Genomic DNA, 14,443 nt, shown 5'->3' with positions numbered 1-14,443 from the left:
TTGCCCTGGCTTTATGTTTAGGGTCGTTGTTCTGCTGGAAGGTGAACCTCCGCCCCAGTCTCAGGTATTTTGCAGACTCCAAGAGGTTTTCTTCCAAGTTTGCCCTGTATTTGGCTCCATCCATCTTCCCATCAACTCTGACCAGCTTCCCTTTCCCTGCTGAAGAGAAGCACCGCCCGAGCATGATGCTGCCACCACCATATTTGACAGTGGGGATGGTGTGTTCAGAGTGATGTGCAGTGTTAGTTTTCCAGCACACATAGCGTTATGCATTTTGGCCAAAAAGTTCAATTTTGGTCTCATCTGACCAGAGCACCTTCTTCCACATGTTTGCTGTGTCCCCCACATGGCTTGTGGCAAACTGCAAATGGGACTTCTTATGCTTTTCTGTTAACAATGGCTATCTTCTTGCCACTCTTCCATAAAGGCCAACTTTGTGCAGTGCACGACTAATAGTTGTCCTATGGACAGATTCCCCCACCTGAGCTGTAGATCTCTGCAGCTCATCCAGAGTCACCATGGGCTTCTTGACTGCATTTCTGATCAGCGCTCTCCTTGTTCGGCCTGTGAGTTTAGGTGGACGGCCTTGTCTTGGTAGGTTTACAGTTGTGCCATACTCCTTCCATTTCTGAATGATCACTTGAACAGTGCTCTGTGGGATGTTCAAGGCTTTGGAAATATTTTTGTAGCCTAAGCCTGCTTTAAATTTCTCAATAACTTTATCCCTGACCTGTGTGTTCTTTGGACTTCATGGTGTTGTTGCTCCCAATATTCTCTTAGACAACCTCTGAGGCCGTCACAGAGCAGCTGTATTTAACTTTGCAGTTATTTATTTGTAAAAATGTTTGGAATCATGTATGATTTTCATTCCACATATCACGTGTTCACCACTTTGTATTGGTCTTTCACGTGGAATTCCAATAAAATTGATTCATGCTTGTGGCAGTAATATGACAAAATGTGGAAAACTTCAAGGGGGCCGAATACTTTTGCAAGCCAGTGTGTGTGTGTGCGTGCGTGCGTGCGTGTTCCACCAGACCTGTGTAAAGGCCACAAGATTAGCAGCTATATAGCAGTCTATTATTGAGCACAAGATAGGGAAAAAAGTGGCGGGAATGAAAAGCTGCCGTCACAATAAGCCTGGCTTACATTTCAGGGAAGCGGAGAAGAAATAGGAATGTTATGTCAATAATTTGTTCATCCTACGTTATAGATATGGGATGGATGAAGGAAATGTGGAATGGCAGACCTGTTGCCCACAATCAGCTCGCAGTGTGCAAAGGGAATGGCGGATCCACATCAAGGACATGCTAACGGGAAACACAAAGTGTATTGGCATATATGGAATAACAGCTGTTTATCTTGCCAATGTCCAAGATGTGAAGACACAGGACATGAAAATCCTTTTCCTCCTTTTTTTTTTTCTATGCATATTTTATTGGTTTTACAGCAGTCAACAACCATTTGCTAGTGCTTTTGCCACCAGCGTGACTTTCAAAAACCAACAATGATACATGTTGCATATAACAGCGTTAACATGCAAATACGCCCTCCCCTCCACCCTGTTGCCTTTCTCTCATCCCCTGAACAAGATGCCAAAAAAGACAAAACGAAAAAGTTATAATACAAAAAAAAAAAAAAAAATTCCTTGGGTTTGCTCTGCCATCTCATATTAGACAATCTTCTGATTGGTATAATTTTTTTTATTTTGTTTTTTTTTTAATGTCCTGAGAGAGCTCAACTTCAAATTTTTCCAGTATTCTCAGAGTTCCTTTTAGCTGTTGCGTGTTATACCACTCAGAAACTCCAAAAGGGGACATAACTTTAATGTGGCATAAAACTCTGACATAAGTGTCAGTACAAACTGGACCTTCGCAACTGTGTACCTACTAACTAGCAGTGGGTGCTGAGGTGCCAAAGTATAGTCTGTGCAAAGCTGCAGTGGGTACCAAGATCTAGTTTTTGCTAAGTTGTAGTGGGGGCTAAGAAGTATTAGGTACTGACTGAGCAGCAGATGGAGCTAATGAGTAGTGGGTGCCATGTGAGTGCTAATTGGTACAGGGTGCCATGTGAGTGCTGGGTATAGGCCAAGGGTGGGTACTGTGTGCACGTAGATTAGTGGCTGGTGAGTGCTATCTAGGTTTTGAATGCACGCCATGGGTGAGTACTGGATATCATATGGGTTCTAACCATGAGTGGGTACTGGATGCTACATGGGTGCAGACCAGGGAAGGGTATTAGGTGTATAATGGCTTGGTACTGGGTACCATGTGGGTACATACCATGGTTGGGTACTGGGTGTGGGCCATGAAGGTATTGGTGCCATGTGAGTCCTGCCATAGGTGGGTACTGGCTGCTGGGTGCCATATGGGAACTAATTTCTAGGTATGGGGATAATCTCATGTGGGGGCTGAGTGATGTGTAAGTATATGTACGCCGCTGATGAGTCGGGTGCAGGGTGAGCTGAATGAAGGTTCACCCTCCCCTAGCACTCTCAAACTGTATCTCCTGCCTCCAGAGATAAAAGTGCACTCAGCAGCCTGGATATTTCAGTGCTGCAGCTCTAAACCATTAACAATTTCAGGCAGTTTTATTTCTTTATTTTAATGAACCCCGTAGTGAATAGGATAATGGCCTCAATTCACTAAGATCATGCTGGAGATAATAAGGCAAGAGAAAACTTACCTCCACACAGTGAGAGAGATATCTTATCTCTTCATTCCTTACGTTACCTCTTCTGTAGTTAAGTTACCCCCTCTGTAGTTAAGTTACCTCCTCTGTAGTTATTTTCACACGCAGTTAATGAACAGCCTGTCTTTAACTCTGGAGTTATTTTAAGGATTAACCACTTCACGACCGCCCCCAGCCGATGGGCGGCGGCAAAGTCCGGGCCCAAACGACCGCAATACGCCCATCGGCGGGGGCGGCTGCGGGAGTGGCTATGCGGCGATCGCGTCATTCGTGATGCGATCAGCCGCCGGGGACTGGCTCCGCCCCCCGTTCGCTGTAACCCGCCGGCCGTTCGGAAGCGCCGGCGGGTTACTAGCACCCGGATCGCCGCGTGTACTGTGTATAATAGGCTTTGTAATGTATACAAAGCCTATTATACTGGCTGCCTCCTGCCCTGGTGGTCCCAGTGTCCGAGGGACCACCAGGGCAGGCTGCAGCCACCCTAGTCTGCACCCAAGCACACTGATTTCCCCCCCCCCTGCCCCCTGATCGCCCACAGCACCCCTCAGACCCCCTCCTGCCCACCCCCCAGACCACTGTTTGCACCCAGTCACCCCCCTAATCACCCATCAATCACTCCCTGTCACTATCTGTCAACGCTATTTTTTTTTTAGTCCCTAATCTGCCCCCTACTCCCTCCTGATCAACCCCCCCCCCCCTCAGATTCTCCCCAGACCCCCCCCCCCAGACCCCCCCCCCCGTGTACTGTATGCATCTATCCCCCCTGATCACCTGTCAATCACCTGTCAATCACCTGTCAATCACCCGTCAATCACCCGTCAATCACCCCCTGTCACTGCCACCCATCAATCAGCCCCTAACCTGCCCCTTGCGGGCAATCTGATCACCCACCCACTCCAATAGATCGCCCGCAGATCCGACATCAGATCACCTCCCAAATCCATTGTTTACATCTATTCTCTCCTCTAAACACCCACTAATTACCCATCAATCACCCCCTATCACCACCTGTCACTGTTACCCATCAGATTAGACCCTAATCTGCCCCTTGCGTGCACCCAATCACCCGCCCACACGCTCAGATTGCCCTCAGACCCCCCCCCCACCTTATCAATTCGCCCGTGCAATATTTACATCTGTTATTCCCTGTAATAACCCACTTATCACCTGTCAATCACACATCAATCACCCCCTGTCACTGCCACCCATCAATCACCCCCTGTTACTGCCACCCATCAATCAGCCCCTAACCTGACCCTTGCGGGCAATCTGATCACCCACCCACACCAATAGATCGCCCGCAGATCCGACATTAGATCACCCCCCAAGTGCAGTGTTTACATCTCTTCTCTCTTTTAAACACCCACTAATTACCCATCAATCACCCCCTATCACCACCTGTCACTGTTACCCATCAGATTAGACCCTAATCTGGCCCTTGCGGGCACCCAATCACCCGCCCACACGCTCAGATTGCCCTCAGACCCCCCCTTATCAATTCGCCAGTGCAATATTTACATCTGTTATTCCCTGTAATAAGCCACTGATCACCTGTCAATCACCCATCAATCACCCCCTGTCACTGCCACCCACCAATCACCCCCTGTCACTGCCACCCATCAAACAGCCCCTAACCTGCCCCTTGCGGGCAGTCTGATCACCCACCCACACCAATAGATCGCCCGCAGATCCGACATCAGATCACCTCCCAAGTGCAGTGTTTACATCTCTTCTCTCCTCTAAACACCCACTAATTACCCATCAATCACCCATCAATCACCCCCTACCACCACCTGTCACTGTTACCCATCAGATTAGACCCTTATCTGCCCCTTGCGGGCACCCAATCACCCGCCCACACCTCAGAACGCCCTCAGACCCCAGCCCTGATCACCTCGCCAGTGCATTGCTTGCATCTATTTCCCCCCTCTAATCACACCTTGAGACACCCATCAATCACCTCCTGTCACCCCCTAGCACACTTACCCATCAGATCAGGCCCTAATTTGCCCCGTGTGGGCTCCTGATCACTCGGCCAAACCCTCAGATCCCCCTCAGACCCCCTTCCGATCACCTCCCCAGTGCATTGATTGCATCTATTTTCCCCTCTAACCGCCCCCTGAGACACCCATCAATCACCTCCTGTCACCCCCCCTAGCACTCCTATCCATCAGATCAGGCCCAATACATCCTGTCATCTAAGAGGCCACCCTGCTTATGACCGATTCCACAAAATTTGCCCCCTCATAGACCACCTGTCATCAAAATTTGCAGATGCTTATACCCCTGAACAGTCATTTTGAGAAATTTGGTTTCCAGACTACTCACAGTTTTGGGCCCGTAAAATGCCAGGGCAGTATAGGAACCCCACAAGTGACCCCATTTTAGAAAGAAGACACCCCAAGGTATTCTGTTAGGTGTATGATGAGTTCATATATTTTATTTTTTGTCAAAAGTTAGCGGAAATTGGATTTTTATTGTTTTTTTCACAAAGTGTCATTTTTCACTAACTTGTGACAAAAAATAAAATCTTCTATGAACTCACCATACCCCTAACAGAATACCTTGGGGTGTCTTCTTTCTAAAATGGGGTCACTTGTGGGGTTCCTATACTGCCCTGGCATTTTAGGGGCCCTAAACCGTGAGGAGTAGTCTAGAAAACAAATGCCTCAAAATGACCTGTGAATAGGACGTTGGGCCCCTTAGCGCACCTAGGCTGCAAAAAAGTGTCACACATGTGGTATCGCCATACTCAGGAGAAGTAGTATAATGTGTTTTGTGGTGTATTTTTACACATACCCATGCTGAGTGGGAGAAATCTCTCTGTAAATGGACAATTGTGTGTAAAAAAAAAATCAAATAATTGTCATTTACAGAGATATTTCTCCCACCCAGCATGGGTATGTGTAAAAATACACCCCAAAACACATTATACTACTTCTCCTGAGTACGGCGGTACCACATGTGTGGCACTTTTTTGCACCCTAAGTGCGCTAAGGGGCCCAAAGTCCAATGAGTACCTTTAGTATTTCACAGGTCATTTTGCGACATTTGGTTTCAAGACTACTCCTCACAGTTTAGGGCCCCTAAAATGCCAGGGCAGTATAGGAACCCCACAAATGACCCAATTTTAGAAAGAAGACACCCCAAGGTATTCCGTTAGGAGTATGGTGAGTTCATAGAAGATTTTATTTTTTGTCACAAGTTAGCGGAAAATGACACTTTGTGAAAAAAAAACAATTAAAATCAATTTCCGCTAACTTGTGACAAAAAAAAAAATCTTCTATGAACTCACCATACATCTAACGGAATACCTTGGGGTGTCTTCTTTCTAAAATGGGGTAATTTGTGGGGTTCCTATACTGTCCTGGCATTTTAGGGGCCCTAAACCGTGAGGAGTAGTCTTGAAACGAAATTTCTCAAAATGACCTGTGAAATCCTAAAGGTACTCATTGGACTTTGGGCCCCTTAGCGCAGTTAGGGTGCAAAAAAGTGCCACACATGTGGTATCGCCGTACTCAGGAGAAGTAGTATAATGTGTTTTGGGGTGTATTTTTCCACATACCCATGCTGAGTGGGAGAAATATCTCTATAAATAGACAATTGTGTGTAAACAAAATAAAAAAATTGTCATTTACGGAGATATTTCTCCCACCCAGCATGGGTATGTGTAAAAATACACCCCAAAACACATTATACTACTTTTCCTGAGTACGGCAATACCACATGTGTGGCACTTTTTTGCAGCCTAACTGCGCTAAGGGGCCCAAAGTCCAATGAGCATCTTTAGGTTTACAGGGGTGCTTACAATTAGGCACCCCCCAAAATGCCAGGACAGTGAACACACCCCACAAATGACCCCATTTTGGAAAGTAGACACTTCAAGGTATTCAGAGAGGAGCATAGTGAGTCCGTGGCAGATTTCATTTTTTTTTGTCGCAAGTTAGAAGAAATGGAAACTTTTTTTTTTTTTTTTTTTTTCACAAAGTGTCATTTTACACATAACTTGTGACAAAAAATAAAATCTTCTATGAACTCACCATGCCTCTCACTGAATACTTTGGGATGTCTTCTTTCCAAAATGGGGTCATTTGGCGGGTATTTGTACTATCCTGGAATTTTAGCCCCTCATGAAACCTGACAGGTGCGCAGAAAAGTCAGAGATGCTTGAAAATGGGAAAATTCACTTTTGGCACCATAGTTTGTAAACGCTATAACTTTTACCCAATCCAATAAATATACACTGAATGGGTTTTTTTTTATCAAAGACATGTAGCAGAATAACTTTCGCGCTCAAGTGTATAGGAAATTTTACTTTATTTGAAAAATGTCAGCACAGAAAGTTAAAAAAGTCATTTTTTTGACAAAATTCATGTCTTTTTTGATGAATATAATAAAAAGTAAAACTTGCAGCAGCAATCAAATAGCATCAAAAGAAAGCTGTATTAGTGACAAGAAAAGGAGGTAAAATTCATTTAGGTGGTAGGTTGTATGACCGAGCATTAAACCGTGAAAGCTGCAGTGGTCTGAATGGAGAAAAAGGCTCTGGTCCTTAAGGGGCGAAAAGACTGTGGTCCTCAAGTGGTTAAAGAGTTAACTTAAAGACAGCAGAGTTAACTTAAGGTTTGCCTGAGGTAAAATGTTTCCTGAATACTACATGCCTTATCACCATGGTAAAAACTCTAGAAGAGTTATTAAAGACAGGAGATACGCTTAGTGAATTAAGGCCATAGTCTAGAGGCTTTCATAATCCATCCTTTTAATCAATGTTAACTGTCTGTCTTTCCTGGTGATCCACCAGCTGTAATCGGTGACCCGGAGCATGTATGCAGATCAGGTGCTGAGAAGTCAGAACAGTTTGATCACACTCATCACATGCTTGTTTCAGGTGTGTAATTTAGACATTTCTGAATCCAGAAAGACCCGCTGAACTGCTAGGCAACTGGCTCCAATAACACAGGACAGGTCCCAGCCCCTCCAGTCCTCCAGGTGTGCCCCAACCCCCATGTAACTATTACAAGTTTAATTTTAGTTAGTTTAAAAGTGTAGTTGCAGTCACAGGAATGGGGCAGCTCAGATTTCAGTATTGCCAGGTTCCATTCAAATTGCCCATAGTCAGGGGTAACCTTGTGATGTGTAATGGTTTTCAGTGGATACTGCTACAATGAGATGTTAAGAATTTTGAGCTGTTTCCCTTTTTATGTTAGTTTTATGGAAATGTATGCAGCTTGGAATTGGACCAATCAAAATCATTCTACATTTAACTGGTCCAATGTAGAGAGGACCCAGTTGTGATCGGTGATAATTAGGGAGACCCTGAATTCTATAGCTTTGGATTCCCCTGAGAACTTAACATTTTTAATTCTTGTCACCTCTTATTGAGCTAAGGAGCAATTTAAAATGGCATAAAACTATGACATGACATTCAATAAAAATGTGTTTTCCTACTTTTTATTACCCATACAGTCACCATATTTGCTTTTGTGCACAAGTAATATTGTCCATTAACAAATTACAAGTTCCCAAAATACAGTTCATCTGCTCTGAAAGCTGCCATTGCATTTTATTCAAGCTGCTTTTTATCATATATTACAATCTCCTTGTGAGCTTGTCTGAACTGTGTGCAAGCTTGAAGAAAAGAGAGCTTTATTTTCAGTTGTTACAATGTAACAACTGAGGAATGTAAACAAAAGATAATGTTATCTTCTCTTCGGATGGGGATCATAAGCTGTAGGGGCTTTCCAGTGCAGAGCAAAGTACTGTGTTTAACTGATTGTATGCTGTTCTGCTACAATTTTTTTCTGGTAGTAGGTTTGAGGGTAGGAACACACTAGGCAGAATCGCATATGCCTTTTCCTTAGCACATAGTGGAAAACGCATATGCAATTCTGCCTAGTGTGTTCCTACCCTAAAGCTGTAAGTAATCTTTTAGAGCAAAGAAGAAATGCTGAGTTTCAGACCACTTTAAGGCAATTCTAAAGTGAATATAAAAGAGGTTTGATGCTTACCTCTGTAGCGGGCAGCCTCTCAACCATCCAAATGCTTCGCCCTACCATGTTAAGTAGCAAACTTTTTTTTTTCCCCCCCAACATTCACTCTAGGCATACTTCAGCACAGGTACTTTTGGCACTGGCTTCAGCTTAATTTTCGGCACTTTTTTTTGTCCCTCCTTATTGACCCCTAACCTTTACACTCCTCATCACCTATCTCTAACCTTCTAATACTTACCAGTGAAATCAACCTTTCACTATTCTGTCCCATGATACTCCTTGTCAGTGCTGAACTCGAACCTTCTGCTAATTACAAATATAATCTACCTTCCCCAAACCTATCCCTTTACCTGAAGTGTAATTAGTAAAAACTTAGTGGAACTTCAGTGACCTTTAGTAGAATGTAGTAAATTATGCAGGATGCCCACTTTAAAGGAGAACTGTAGAGAGAGATGTATGGAGGCTGCCATATTTATTTCCATTTGAGCAATACCAGTTGCCTGGCTATCCTGCTGATCCTCTGTCTCTAATACTATTAGTCATAGACCCTGAACAAGCATGCAGCAAATCAGGCGTTCCTGACAATTTTGACAGATATGACAAGATTAGCTGCATGCTTGTTTCTGGTGTGATTCAACCACTACTTCAGCCAAATAGATCAGCAGGACAGCCAGGCAACTAGTATTGCTTAAAAGGAAATAAATATGGCAGCCTCCATATACCTCTCACTACAGTTCTCCTTTAATGTTAATTATCCAGGTTTCGCATTAGGCACACTTCCTATATCTATACATTGCTGTATATTGAACGTAGCCCCACCCTCTCCAGGGCTACTTTCAATAGACTGTTTCTTATTCAGAATGTTCCTCCCAGAGCATTCTATTATTTCTGCTGGCTTCAGAACACACAGCAAAAGAAACATTTTGCAGGGGTGCACCTGCCAGCAATAAAGATATCCACATCTCTGTATTGTAACAGACCACATTATCCAGAAATTCACAGTAGAAAGTGTATTTGGATAACATTTTCAATGCATAGCAATTGTTCATGTTATAATGTGCAGAGTATTATTATCTAGTATTTATACAGAGTCAACATCTTCCACAACGCTTTACAGAGTGTATGTCTTGTCACTAACTGTCCCTAAAGGCTCGTTCACACAAGAGGCGTTTTTGGCCAAATTTAGGCGTGAACGTTTTTTCTAAAACACCCTGAAAACAGCTACACCATGCTTCCCTATGGTATAGTTCAGATTGGAGCTTTCCATCCGCTTTCTGCTCAGAGAAGCTGTGCATGGGCCATTTTTGAGGCGATTTTATAGGAAAAACGGAAAAGCTCACAAAATTGCTTTGTGCATCGATTGTGTTTGTGTTTTAAAGAATAAATACATTGTATTTATTCTTTTCCAGATCAAAGAGTTCACTGACGTCAGGAAGTGAAAAAAACGCGACGTCAGGAAGTGAAAAAATGCAATCGCTTGGCAGAACCGCTTAGAAAAGCAGTTCACAAAAAAACACAGCACACAGGTAATTGCTGGGAATCGGAAATAAAAATGTTGTCAAGCGCCAAACGCAGACAGACACACGGTCGGAACGCAATGTGAACAATGCCTTAGAGGGGCTCACAATCTAATGCCTACCATAGTCCTATGTCCATCGCAGTATAGGGCCAATTTGGGGGGGGGGAGCCAATTACAGTAACTGTATGTTTTAGGGATGTAGGAAGAAACTGGAGTGCCCAGAGGAAACCCACACAGACACAGGAAGAACATACAAACTCCATGCAGATAGTGCCATGGCTGGGATTTGAACCAGAGGCCCAGCGCAGCAAAGTGAGAGTTCTATCCACTATGCGTTGTTATCTCTGTGGCCCTGGAGTTGCACAACAAACCTAGGACATTATTCGGTTCACTTCACAAGTTTTCTTCTAGGAAATATTTTTTTCAACTTTAGTCTAAAGCAGGGGTAGGGAACCCATGGCTCGGGAGCCAGATGTGAATCTTGATGGCTTCATCTGGCTCACATACAAATCATAAGGGGTTGATTCACTAAGTTACACTGCTCAAGCAGTGCAGCTTAGTGTGACACTGCAAGTAGCATTTTCAAAGTAGGCATGCTACTGCTGTAGCATGCACTACCAACTTACTCGCGCCCCCCCACCCCAAAATGAACAGCGGCTTCATTTGTCCCACTCTGAATCATGTCAGGTCCAGTGACTTTGTAAGATGAGATCCCCACACTTTGATTGGCCCAAAAGGCTGCTTATTGGGCCAAAGTGCTGGGATCCCATCCTACAAAGTGCATCAACCCCCAAGTCAGCTAGCTAATTGTACAAGCAGTTAGTCGGTATTTCTCCTGTCTGGCTCTTGGGGAAATTGCTGATATTGCTGAAAACCAAGAGAAGCTGAAGATGTCTCTGACACTTCCGCTACCTGGCGGATCAACACATTACCATGGCAACAGGGACAGCCCTCTACTGTCCCAGTTTGATACATATTGTATGGCTCTCACAGAAATACATTTTTTTTCGTCCAAAAAGGTTCCTGACCCCTAGTCTAAAGTGACATTTCAGCACTCTGCAACTGAAAAGTATAAACATTAGGTGAAGAAGATGTACTTACAAAATTATTCTGAGCATTTTCTTACTTGCTGGTGGCTTAAAAGGCACTTTATTTATAAGGTGTTAACATATCACCTATGAGCAAACCAGGAAAAAGTGAATTGAATAAGGGCCATAGTGTGAACATAGCCTGGCTTTCAGCATAGTAATGTTTACACACAGAATAGGGACTATTTTTGGATCAAATAGATATATAAAATATGGATCTCATTTTATTATTGCTCTTTGATCATGCATCCCGTTTCCTCAAATCATTTATACTGTGTAGAAATAAGTGCCTTTTAATAGTGTCACTGCCTTGCCTGTCTATACTGTGTGTACAGTTCTCTTTCTGCACAATGTAGTGCAGCTACAGCATCACTGGATTGCCAGTTTCCTCTCCCTGCAAAACAAAATTTCATCCCACAACAGTCAGCAGCTGAACAGTCTCAAATCGGCATCCAGCCCCCGGCACTGAGGCAGTTAACATCCCTAATGATTGATTGATGCACGTTTGCTTTGACGAGCACGAAATCAATGTTTTGAAAGAAAACAACGATTTTCCATTTTGTCTAATCCCTGGTCCCTGAAGAATATAATGGCCATTGTACCCTTTCAGTCTATATACTTTCTGCACTTTATTATTTATCTAACCACGTGGCCTCATATAAGCTGCCAGCGATCATAATACACTTGTAATGATCAATGATGCTGATTGCTTATTTGCTATAACATATATCTAGGTGTAATGTAGAAACCACAGAACAGGAGGAGTTCAGACAGTCCAATAGAAGAGAGATCGCTCTGTATATTGTATCTTCCATCCATTTCACTTATTGCTTTTGACAGGACAACGTGGGTTCTGGTAATCAGGCCACGCCTACAAGCTTACCTCCAACTCCTGGTTGGCTGGACGTGTATCGCTTAACAGTGCATGGATGGCAATCAGTCCAGCTGTGTATAAATTCAGTGATCGATGCTCAGACGACAACTGTCACCCCATCTGCTCGCAGCGTCTTATGTCTGCCCTAGTCTGGGGCCCGTTTTATGCTGCCTGAGCGCCTCTGCCAGCACCTGCACAATGCCGAGAGGGTTCCTAGTCAAGAGGACCAGGAAACCTGGCGGCTCCTACAGGATCCCCTGCGAGGAGGTCTATAATTCCTCCAGGACCCCATGTGAGGATGTCTATAGTTCCTGCAGGATCCCAAGTGAGGAGAGCGGCTCAGCCCAGACTCTGCCAGGTACCCCAGTGCTAGAAGTCCTGGCACCCTTCACCCCCATCATCCACACAAGCCCTGGGCTCAGAACTGGAGCCTCTGAACGTGAAACACAACCACCGACTCCAAGAGAAGATCCGCAGGTAACACGTGAAGTTCCTCAAGTCAGAGCTGGTGGTGGCTTAGCGCAGTTGGGCCACTGGAGCAGCCTGCCTTACAGTCCCGTCCAGCCTGTGGGACTGGAGATGAAGAAGAATCTGTTCAAGAGGTACATGACTTCCCCACCCACAGCAGAGTCTTTCCCGGTGACCGCAGCGTTTCCCTCAATGGAGAAACTGATCTCTCAACATCACAACCCGTTCCTGACCCCAGAAGCGAAGTTACACGCTAACCTGTGCTCCAGGGAGGCTACCAGAGCCATTAAATTCCCACTCAAAAAGCACAAAGCCAGCAGAAAGTTACACTTTACCGATGAAGTCACCACTTCCCCGGTGCTGGGGCTAAGGATAAAGGCAGAGGAGCCAGAGAGCAAGTCTCGCAGCCCCCTGGTCAAGCGCCCCCCTCTCGGCGAGTTTATCTGTCAGCTTTGCAAGGAGCAGTACCCCGACCCCTTTGCACTGGCTCAGCACAAGTGCTCCAGGATTGTCCGCGTTGAGTACAGATGCCCAGAATGCGATAAGATCTTCAGCTGCCCGGCTAACCTGGCTTCACATAGAAGGTGGCACAAACCCAAGACACTGGGGAGCGACGGGCAAGTGGGAAAGAAGATTCAGATGCCACTGGAGGGCAAGGAGAACAGTGAGGGGCGCCACTCGTCAGAGCAGAAGGTTCAGCACCAGCAGAGTGTGGACAGCTCCCAGCGTAGAGATCAGCACCTGCAGAGTGTGGACAGCTCCCAGCGTAGAGATCAGCACCTGCAGAGTGTGGACAGCTCCCAGCGTAGAGATCAGCACCTGCAGAGTGTGGACAGCTCCCAGCGTAGAGATCAGCAGCACCAGCAGAGTGTGGACAGCTCCCAGCATAGAGATCAGCACCTGCAGAGTGTGGACAGCTCCCAGCGTGGAGATCCGCACCAGCAGAGTGTGGGCAGCTCCTTCCACAGCCAGACCACAGTCTCCCAATCCACATCTGAGGAGAGCGAGGAGGAAGCCTTCCACTGTCCCTACTGCCACAAGAGGTTCCGCCGACATGCTTACCTTCGCAAGCACCTGCTCACCCACCAGCCCTACAGCCCCCTCGAGAGAGGCCAGCTGACTTTCCCCTGTGCCCTCTGCGGGGTTCATTTCCCTTCCATGGACATCAGAGACAAGCACCGGCTGTGGCATGCGGTCAGAGAAGAGCTGCTGCTGCCTCTGGAAGAAGCTCTGGTGGCCGAAGGAGGGCAGCAAATCTTCCCTTGTGAACTCTGCCCCACCGCCTTCTTCAGCTCCCCCGGACTGGCCTTACACATGAACAAGTGCCACTCTGCTGAGGGCCGGCAGGAGCTTCCCCCACCCATTCCTCTGGCACCTGGCTATTAGACCTTTACCTTGTATACGATAAGTTACTTTACACAAAGAGTAGATGTAACCAGTATTCACAGATATGTAAGAAAAAGTCCTTATACCGGCGGAGGACTTCAAACATCACTCCTTTTCAGACTCTTTGTTTCCCAGGGTAGGTAAGGCTGCCATAGTATGCTTTAAAAAGGACATCCCATTTTATAAAAAAATAAATAAATTGTATTCTGTACCTCGCAAGGGTTAATGATGCAGGTTATTTCTGCTTATTTTGCATTTTTGTGTACATACAAAACAGCTTTACCACGTTTTTCCTAACTGTAATTGTGTATAAATGCGTCCAATTTTGATTTGTCAAATTTTCCACTTACATGTAGTATAACAAATTTTGAATACTATGAAGATATTGTATAGGTAAGCTCTCTTACTACATGGAGGTGGTTAAAAC

At 45.2% G+C, this 14,443-nt stretch overlaps 1 protein-coding gene across 1 annotated transcript; it reads left to right on the top strand.

Annotated features, from left to right (window-relative positions):
* The first annotated feature begins 12,360 nt into the window (after positions 1-12,360).
* INSM2 (INSM transcriptional repressor 2) lies at positions 12,361-14,016 on the top strand. Its single transcript, XM_068254948.1, has 3 exons — positions 12,361-12,429; positions 12,496-13,412; positions 13,599-14,016. Exons 1-3 carry the CDS (start codon positions 12,361-12,363, stop codon positions 14,014-14,016), a joined length of 1,404 nt encoding a protein of 467 aa, XP_068111049.1.
* The last annotated feature ends 427 nt before the right edge of the window (positions 14,017-14,443 follow it).

The sequence above is a fragment of the Hyperolius riggenbachi genome, chromosome 9, assembly GCF_040937935.1.
Source record: "Hyperolius riggenbachi isolate aHypRig1 chromosome 9, aHypRig1.pri, whole genome shotgun sequence".
NCBI lineage: Eukaryota > Metazoa > Chordata > Amphibia > Anura > Hyperoliidae > Hyperolius > Hyperolius riggenbachi.
The sequence above is the reverse complement of the archived record's forward strand: the minus strand, read 5'-3'. Positions and strand labels throughout refer to the sequence as shown.